The 9,752-nt window shown below is 39.6% G+C and overlaps 1 protein-coding gene across 2 annotated transcripts in view; it reads right to left on the reverse strand.

Moving 5' to 3' along the window:
* Positions 1-395: 395 nt before the first annotated feature.
* The window catches only part of LOC101851148 (60S acidic ribosomal protein P0), a 36,518-nt gene continuing 27,161 nt past the window's right edge, over positions 396-9,752 (reverse strand). For both annotated transcript variants that reach the window (XM_005107904.2, XM_005107903.3), the window contains 4 exons: positions 9,384-9,492; positions 8,667-8,743; positions 5,994-6,134; positions 396-725 (listed from right to left, as the gene is read on the reverse strand). In XM_005107904.2, coding sequence (XP_005107961.1) covers positions 576-725; positions 5,994-6,134; positions 8,667-8,743; positions 9,384-9,492 — 477 coding nt within the window. In that variant the 3' untranslated portion in view covers positions 396-575. The remainder of the gene's footprint in view (positions 726-5,993; positions 6,135-8,666; positions 8,744-9,383; positions 9,493-9,752) is intronic.

Genomic DNA, 9,752 nt, shown 5'->3' on the forward strand with positions numbered 1-9,752 from the left:
AGCATGCTTTTGTATGGCGTGCGATTAGGCGGAGACTACTGTAGAGGTTTTACAATGAGCGGGTGAAAATGTATGAGACTGAAACAGGGTAAGAAAAGAAAAGATGAAAGGACCTACCACCAGAGGCACAGTTTTTAGTTTTAGTAGAGGTTTTATGGCTCTCGTAACTGGATATGGTAATATGAACGCCAGAAGATTAGAGGCGTTACAAGAGAGTAACAAACATAAAAAAAGAACATGGGGAGATAAAGACGATAGATGTTTGATAGGAGAGATGGAGCAAACCACACCAGACCACCCGCCAACTACCCACTGAGGCACAATTTCTGAGAGGAAATGTACACTTTTACACTAAATAATACACACACACACACACACACACACAAAACCAAAAGTAATATTTTCAAAATCAAGGTCAACTTTATTCTCAGCCATCAGTCTGTCAGTGTCACAATTACAAGCTGCTGCCATTTCAGTGGTAACCAATCACCTACTGGCCAGTCAAGGCTTCCTCACACAATGACAAACCGGGCTCCGTCGCGTCGTGTCATGACCTGCAATGTTGTCGTCCCAGCTTAGTCGAAGAGACCAAAGCCAAGGTCGTCATCCTCGGAGTCCTCAGACTCTTCTTTCTTCTCCTCCTTCTTTTCCTCTGCCGGAGCAGCAGCTGTAGGGGCAGCCGCAGCAACAGCAAACTTGGATGGGTCCTTTAAGTACTCTTTGGTCTGCATGAGAAAAATTAAACAATGTAACACCAGCATTTCCCTCTTCAACATGACATGTAAAAAAAAAAAATTAAAAAAAAAACAAAAAAACTCAGGGCTGCCTTCCTAAAAGTTCCCGTTTCAGGTAGATTCAGGGTCAGTTTCAGGTAGTTTGGCCCAAAATCAGGTAGTACAAAGACAAAGAAGGAAGAAAAAAAAGATGATCGCTGCCCCATCGAACACGCTTTCCACGAGATTGGTGTAATTATATTTTGAAAACTTGTTTTTGAATGCACATGTGTAGGTGTGTGTGCATGCATGTGCACATGCTCTCGCGTGTGTTCGCTGTGTAAATATTATGTGGGGAGGGGAAGGGGGTGTTTGGGTGTGCACAAGTTACGATGAACATAGTGTATGTAATGAGGCGAGTTTTTTTTTTAAAAAGCATTTATGGACTATCGTTCAAGGCACCTATCATTCAGTATTGAATCTGGAATAGAGTGTACAGTGACTGCCAAACTGACTTCAAAACTGCTTTTGTAGGTACCGCAAACTGACAGTGCGCCCCCGTGGCGCACTGTGAAGGAGATCAAAACCCATATTTTTACCCTCCTAAAACACCATGTGATCATGCATACACACAGACACTTAATATATCAGAAGAAAGAGGAGCTTTTTATTGGTATTATTTATTTGAATCAACGATTCTTATGAAAGCAAAATCTTGCGAGATAAAAGACAACACTATCGAGGTTTTCACTGTCGCAGCAGCGCGTTTCGTGCATTGATTTTTTGAGTGACCTCGGTTGAAGAGGAACGGGGAGTGTATGGTATTAAATACTGCAATCTGATTCGTCGATATTTCAAGATGAGAAGACGCTCTTTGGGGCCGTTCAAATATAATCTTACGCCTTTGGCTCTTGTAAGGGGGGGGGGGTGTCTTGATAATGTAATATTACACTTTTGTGAGGTGAAAAACTAATTTTGACCTAATGATGAACTCTGCATTTATTGATGATAACTATAAATTTCACTTTTTTTAAAAGCATAAATGATCAGTAATAACAGAAATACAGTGGAATCCCGATAAAGTCAACTTGCTTACAGTAAACTCTTGCTTACAGTCAACACCTCACTGTAGTCCCGTTTCTTACCTTCTTTGTTAAAGTAATAATTGTGTTTCTGATACAGTCAACCGCTTGAGTGTTAACCTTACGTAAAGTCAACAATTTGGGGCTAAATCCCAAGATGAATTCATTCAAGAAGAGACATTTCGCCTGAGCAAGTGGTGTACACACCTCCAATTACATATATATGTACTTTGTTCTTTCATTATCTCTTATTTTGGTGACAACTTCAGAATTATACTCCCTGAAATTGAGATTACATCTTGTTTATTACCAGGTACTTCACTTTGTAATTTTGTAGCCGTCATCTTCAATTTTCAATGGCCAGTACATGTAGTACAATGGATGAAGTCAACCTTGCTCAAAGTCAACACTTTTTTTCTGTCCGGGGTGTTGACTTTATCAGAATTCCACTGTAACTTTTAAAAAAAATTAATTAAAGCGCTTTTGTCATAAACAACAGTCTCAATTTTTTCCTTTATATGAGTAAAAAGAGTGTGTATGCAATATTTTCCTTGAATGATAACTCTAATTGTGAGGCAGCGTGGTGAAATCAGGCGCTCGTCAAAATAATGAAAGTGGAAAAAAAATGGCATTTTTCCGCAGGTTTTATTGAATTTTTTTTCCGCGCTAAACACCTTTTACGCTCATACTGAAAAACGTTCATTACATGCACAACATTTGTAATTTTTCAGTTTTAAAGGCTCTCAAGCTATTGAAGTTATCATACTTTGGCGGCTGTTTTCTCACTAAATTTACCTCTGAAATAAGGTGATCCCATCTCTTTCAATCACAAATATTCCGACTTCTATTCAGCATAGATGAATATTGTTTTCATCAAAAGGAAGGCAAATGGACAGGCTTTAAGATGATATCAATAACTCTGTATGCCTCAAAATCAAAACTGACGAGCCCTTGATCCCACCATGTCGTGACACCTATTATTTTTTAGTGCATATATTATTATGTGCATGTATGTTTTTCATGAATATTATGCAATGCGCATATAGCAATGATTTTTTAACGGATTTGCGCGATATAAATGTCATATTTTTATCATTATAAGCGAACAATGTAATATTATTGGGGGGGGGGGAGGTAAGGGCAAATGTAAGGAAAGAGTCTCCCAAAAGGTGTAAGATTATATTTGAACAGCCCCTTTCCGGTGTGATATATTTCTAAAGACTGTCCTTTAAATATTAATAGAAGAGATTTGCGTGTGAAAACTTTCGGTGTTGTTTTTTATGGAACCAGTGATCAGACTGACTACGGAAGTATATCGGCACAAAGCCCATTCATTCCTCTTCAAGAATAACACAGCCATTATTATACGCAAATAAACACCGGATGCTCCCCGTCAGCTCGCAAGAAGGGCACCATCGCCCCGGTTTCGTATAAATTCTCTCTTCTTCCCTTCAGCGCGCAGCCGATAAGCCGGTGGTCGCAAGTGGTGTATTTTTTGCCGTTTTGGTCAAAAAGCCATGTTTACGTCAATAAATTTCCATCTTCTGGTTATTTGATAGCCCTGAAAAAAATTGAGCTTGTTTTCTATGTGCATAGCTGTGTGTCTACAAGTTTTTGTGAATGTCCATTCAAATTTTAGAATGTTGTGACATCTCAAAGTGTAGACATTTCGCAATTTAAAAAACTAACATTTTTCTGAAACTTCAAATGTTCATAACTTTGTTAAAAATGAAACTATATGTATAAATTTGGTATCCAAATGCTCAGAATGATAAATTCTATAAGGTAGTGCAGTTAACTAAGAAATCAGAGGACTTTGAAATTTCAGTTTGTGGTACCTACTGCTTGCCCATACTGTTTATTATGCACAAACTGCAAGGAGAGAGAATTTATACGAAACCGGGGCGATGGTGCCCTGCTTGCGAACCGACGGGGAGCGTCCAGTGTTTATTTGCGTATAATGGCCGTGTCATTCTTGAAGAGGAATGAATGGGCTTTCTGCTGACATATTTCCGTAGTCACTGGTTCCGTAAAAAAACAGCACCGAAAGTTTTCACACGCAAATCTCTTCTTTAATTCTTTAAGGACAGTCTTTAGAAATATATCACCGGAAAGAGCGTCTTCTCATCTTGAAATATCGACAAATCAGATTGCAGTATTTAATACCATACGCTCCGCTCCCCCTTCCTGTTCAACCGAGGTCACTCTAAAAATCAATACACGAAACGCGCGGCCCCTGCGGTGAAAACCTCGAGTGTTGTCTTTTATCTTGCAAGATTTTGCTTTCAAAAGAATCGTTGATAATACCACTAAAAAGAGGAAAAGCTCCTCTTTCTTCTGATATATCAAGTGTCTGTGCGTATGCATGATCACAGTGTTTTAGGAGGGTAAAAATATGGGTTTTGGTCTCCATGACAGTGCGCCAAGGGGGTGCACGGCCACTTTGCGGTACCTAATTTTAAAATGTTTTGCTTCGATATCGATTTTCGTTCTACATTCACAATTCTAGATAAATGATTTTCCAGCCGCAGCAACAACCCGAAGATAGACAAAGAAAGAACAAATGAAAGGAAGGAGAAAGAATATCTATCGCGAGTAGACAGATTTTAGCCGATATGCACATGAAAAAATATTGCCGACCGAACAGCACATATAGACAATGGTCGAGTGTACGAAATGCGCAATCTGGCAGTTTCTAATACAACGTATTGCCGGGAGTTGCCGTAAATATCTGACAAGTTACGGAGGCAAGAGCTGATCTCTCTCTCTCTCTACGCATGGAGGTGACATGATGATGCGGCCAATACGGAACTTTCGGAATGTACGGATTTCCGCAAAAACAAAGAAGAATGGGAGCACCGGAGAATGTTTTTTTCTTCTTTCGGCACCCATTGAAAATCCGGTAGTTTTGACACTTTATCGGTATGGCGGTAGAACAGGCCCAAAATCGGTATCTACCGGAAAAATCTGTAGATTTAGGCAGCCCTGCAAACTGTATCAGCTTACAAACCTCCATTCATGAACACAAAAAATACACCCCCCCCCCCCCCCACATATACTTCAACCATTTTTCATAGTATGACAGTCTGTCCCCCTTTACAAGAAACATGCAAATCTATCACTTAAGTATCAGAGCTCATAATAATATGGTGGTGGTGATGTCTTTTCCCCACATGCTTTACTGCTGAACATGAAACATGGGAGGGCAGACTTTTTTTTTACCAAACTTTTACTTCTTTTGTTAGTCCCTTGTTGGCCACAGGGTTCTGACTTAAGTAAGATAAGTTTCTGTTCTCTAAATCAGTTATACCGTGTTTCCCACTTCCTCTGCCCATGTTACTATAATTTAACAAGATCCATGGATCACCAGCAACAAAGATATGAACTCTGAACATTATTGTACTGAAGGCAGGAAAGACCCAACTATACCCCAGTCATTTCACACATTACACCCTAAGGGCCTGGACGGGAAGTCCATTCCTAGATCCTAAGCAAAGGGAAGGTCCCACCTCCCGTGAATACAAGTGTTTAAAATTTTTTTTTAAAACACTAAACAAATTCAAAAAATCCCGAAAAAATAAAAGTTAAAAAGAAAAATTAATGTAGTTTCAGAAAAAAATAACTATGTATGCGCAAACTGTTAGAAATGTTCTAACTTCTTAAATCCAATCGGGGTGTCCGACCTGTCACTCTCATTCTCAGCCCCGCGGTCGGACCCTAGATCTAAATTCTAGATTTTCTCTGTCTGATCAATCTGAATCGCCCCAAACTCTTGCAACAACGTTTTCATCAAAATCTGAGCCATCTGATTTGTCATATGCTGGTTTTTGCTCAAATCCATCGTTATTTCCGAGCTCAATTGTGTCGCTTTTCAACAAGTCGAGACACTTTCGAAATGTCAGTAAAGCGATCGCACTTCGATCAGCTCTAATATTAAAGCTACGGCCCGAAAAATTTCATTTCGGTATCAAACAAAAGAAGAAACTTTTTGCAATAACTATATGCAAATCAAAATCTCGGCCCCAGAGTCTCGTCAAGGCGAAACTTCGTTTCTAAAGACGCTAGGTCGGCCCAGGCGGTTCCGGGTGACTCAGGGTGGAGCGTGTAAGGAAATTCACCGGCGATCCAGGGTGTAATGTGTTAAATCCTGATTCATTTAGTCAGCAAAAGACATTGAATAAGAAAAAGATAAGTGTACCTGCTCAGCCTCAGCGAAGTCATATTCTGTAGAGACGGCAATGGCCAAGAGGTTTTTGAAGCCATTGATGATGGAATGAGGGGCTGAGGCAGCAGTTGGATATCCAATGGCCAATGAGACTGAGGCAATATTGCGCACACCCTGAAGACAGGCAAGCAGATGATAATCAATATACTAGCTGTTAATTCATCAACTTGATCAAAATCATAGAAAATAATGCTTTTAATTTTCAGCAATGCACAAAATGTTAAGATATTTTTTTCTCTTCATGACAGGATGTCAAACTTGAGAAAGTGCACAACTCAGGTCCCAACTTTGGGGGGGGGGGGGGGCCCATTCCCGTTGTGAATTATGGATTAGTGGACTGATCAATATTTACAACATCATCAACTAATTTTATCTTCAGCTTTGAAGGAAATAGAGGGAAAACAAAGAGGACCTGTACATTTCAGTCCATTGGCACAATAAAGTTTTACTTTTATCCGCCGCTTATACCCTTTTGGGTGTGGCTAAAATTGTCTTATTCAAAAGAAAAGGTGAATAGCGGAACAAAAAAATAAATAAAAACTTGACACAGACACAGTTCTCTGAAATTTCTCACCTTCTCAGCATTGGACAACCATATAAAACAACATTTAAGTTATTTAACACTTTTGGTTGATTGCTGCTGGTATGCCGGCATACCAGCGATCGAAGGGGTGTATCATTCATGAGCTAAAACCACAGAACTCTAAAGTACTTTTGCTCAGGGAAGCCACACTTTACAAAAATCCGAAAGGGTTAATAGCAATACCAACAGCAAGGAAGTGCTTTTACTCTTCTATTTTATTTTCTTAACAACCAAAAAAAAAAAAAAAAAGAAGGCAAGATCTTAATCAGTTACATTTGGCAGAGATGCCAACCACAGAAAACCGAAATGAGTATTGGGAAATATGAAAATGTGTATTTTCAGGTGAAAATGTGTATTCCCCACGACCGACCGACCAACCAGTAGGCTAAAACAGCACATGGACATGGATGGCTGGTGCCTCTATAAATAAATCATTGATGGTCGACCAACCAGTAATAGTAAAATGTTCAGGGTTTCCAGCAATATTTCCTGAAAAAAAAATTACTAGCTCACCAGCTCGGAAAAGGGAGCACACACGCATACAATATATACATGTATCCAGTCAACAACATGTCAGTGTTCAATGTTGTACTCGGGTCTTGTTTGACTTAAGTATTTCAGTCTATTATATAATATTTTCCTCTCATTATTATTATTATATAAAAAATTAATCCTGCTTTGAGGGTTCGGAAGGGCCTAGAACAAGAATTTCGACTATCAAGAACCAGTCTGGGTGTCATGATTCATATTATGAACTGACAGACTAAAATTATTGCTCAAACTCAGAGAAAAGCAATAACTTGAATGGCTCAAGTAGACTCATGCACTGTGAGAGCTGTAACAACTGTGGTAGGGCAAGATGCAGTGACACTGAAAATCTGCCAGTCTTGAACAGAAAGCTACAACATACACTGTAGGTATAATTTACTATCACCAATCCAAGTAGGTATAATTTACAATCACCCATCCAATGAAACGCGAACACTTTATTTCAATAACCCAGACTTGCAAAGTATGAGGGGTCCCGATTCCGCACATGGCCTGCACCAACGCGCGCTTTGCAGAAAGCTCTAATAAAAATTCTGAGAAGTGCTTCCAAGTTTTTGTCCTCTGGTGTTGCCTTAAACCCCCGATAGTATCTTAAACCCCCAAAAAATCAATAATCTCCTCCCCTATTCCGTAGTCATATACTTCGCAAGGCCGTTACTCCCACAAAGACGCTCTTTGCTCACACGATGCCGCATTTATTTGTGATGCGAATGCGCACAGGGTCAGTGACCGGTCACGATGGCGAGCCAGACAATCTAAAAATTGGAAGACGCTTATTTTCTCTCTTTTTTCCCCACAAGTGACAGCACAGCGACGAGTATTTATTGCATTTTATTTGAACTGCGACATTGTGTTTATACTGCACAACCTGCATGCCACAAATGTTGCATTATCAGACAACTGCTGGAAAACTTCTCGGTGGTAACGAAAGCGAAAGTAGATCTTGATTTTCCAGATCGAGCCTCGGTGTCACATACGCTTCCGCCTGCCGCCATAGCTACCTTTTCGAGTGAAAGTGAAACGTACTCTCCAGACGGGGAGAAGATGAACGAATATAATATCACGATCGCGACCGGCAATACTGACCACATCGGACTTGGTTTTCAAATATTCCAGTTCTGCGATACTGATACTATTTTAAGATGGGACCTGAGATAATTAAGTTTACTCGCCCAAGCTGAATCTCGTAGTTTTCGCATTCCAGGATGCGTATTTTTTCATGAAAAGTCGTATTCCCGTATTTTAGGCCAAAAATCGTACTAAAATACGTAAAATCGTACTGGTTGGCATCTCTGGCTTTATTTTTCACGATTTTATACACTGGGTGACTACAAATGATATTCTGGATGCTTAAAACAGAGCACAAGAAATCCTGGTGCTTTAGATTGTTACCTCTATCAAATTGCTAAATAAAAATACTTCTTCACAGAGAGTTGAAAGCTTGAAAATTAATGGCAACTGGCAACAAACGCAGATGCTAGGAAAATAGGAAAAACGCAAAACATCTCACATACCGACATAAACTTGGAGATGATGTCGTCATTTGTAATGTCCAAGATAGCTGGGCTGAAAATGGTGCCAGAGTCGTACACTGTAAAATATTAAAGGTAGAAATTTAGTTCCAAGTCACAAACCATTTATCTGCGATTACAAAGGTAAATGACAAATTTCAAACAGAATGGAAAACAGTACAGTCAAAAATAACACATACAAATTGGACTTATTAAAATTAAAATGTGTTTATTAGTACAGCAGACTTTCCTGGGCCCCCAGCATCTCTTCTTCTTTAGAGGTCCAAATCGTTAAGCAGAACCTTGCAACGAGTGGATCTTTATTTCACTCTTTCACGACATCAGCTCATCCGTAGCCGACTGAATTTGTTAACTTACAGGAGCTATTGGTTCCATGGAGATACAATATTCATTTGATATTCAACACATGTACATTCCACAAATGATACACGTGCAAACACACTTAAGTTTCTCTGTCTTCACAAAATCTTACCGACATAGATTTTTAAGGTAAATTTTGAGTGACAGTACCTCGCAAGACTTATTGCATAAGCAACAATGCGTTAGCTCTTGCAGGAGAAGTAACAAAGTGTCCGATGACGCAGACTTTAATTCGCTTTCCATCAGTAAGCTGCATGAGTCGGCAGCGCAAGGCTTTAACCTGATAAATGGGTGAAAACAATTTCAAGTTTCTTTAGGACACCACAGAATATATCTTACCATTTTCAATCAGAAGTCCATAGGTGAAGGGAGAGATGTTCAACATGTTGAGAAGAGTTGACTCGGACTGACCGACTTTCTCGCCCTCCTTGATCAGGGACACCTCGTTCTACATTTAGAGGGGGAAAAAAGTTTTTAAAATTCTAAAAGCCAGTATCTCTTTAAAAAAAAAAAGTTTGTAAATTGTGCCCTGGGTTTTTGTTTCTACAGACAACAGTATCCAATCAAAAGATTTGTCCACTCAGACTGGTGTTGAGTCCAAATAATGATCTCTACCTGAGTGCCCACAAGGGGGGTTATGTCCTTGTATAGACCCCAGGCTCCCAACTTCAACAAACATTTCATCATTGTGGACAAAACTTTGCCCCC

Source organism: Aplysia californica, unplaced genomic scaffold (assembly GCF_000002075.1).
Source record: "Aplysia californica isolate F4 #8 unplaced genomic scaffold, AplCal3.0 scaffold00641, whole genome shotgun sequence".
NCBI lineage: Eukaryota > Metazoa > Mollusca > Gastropoda > Aplysiida > Aplysiidae > Aplysia > Aplysia californica.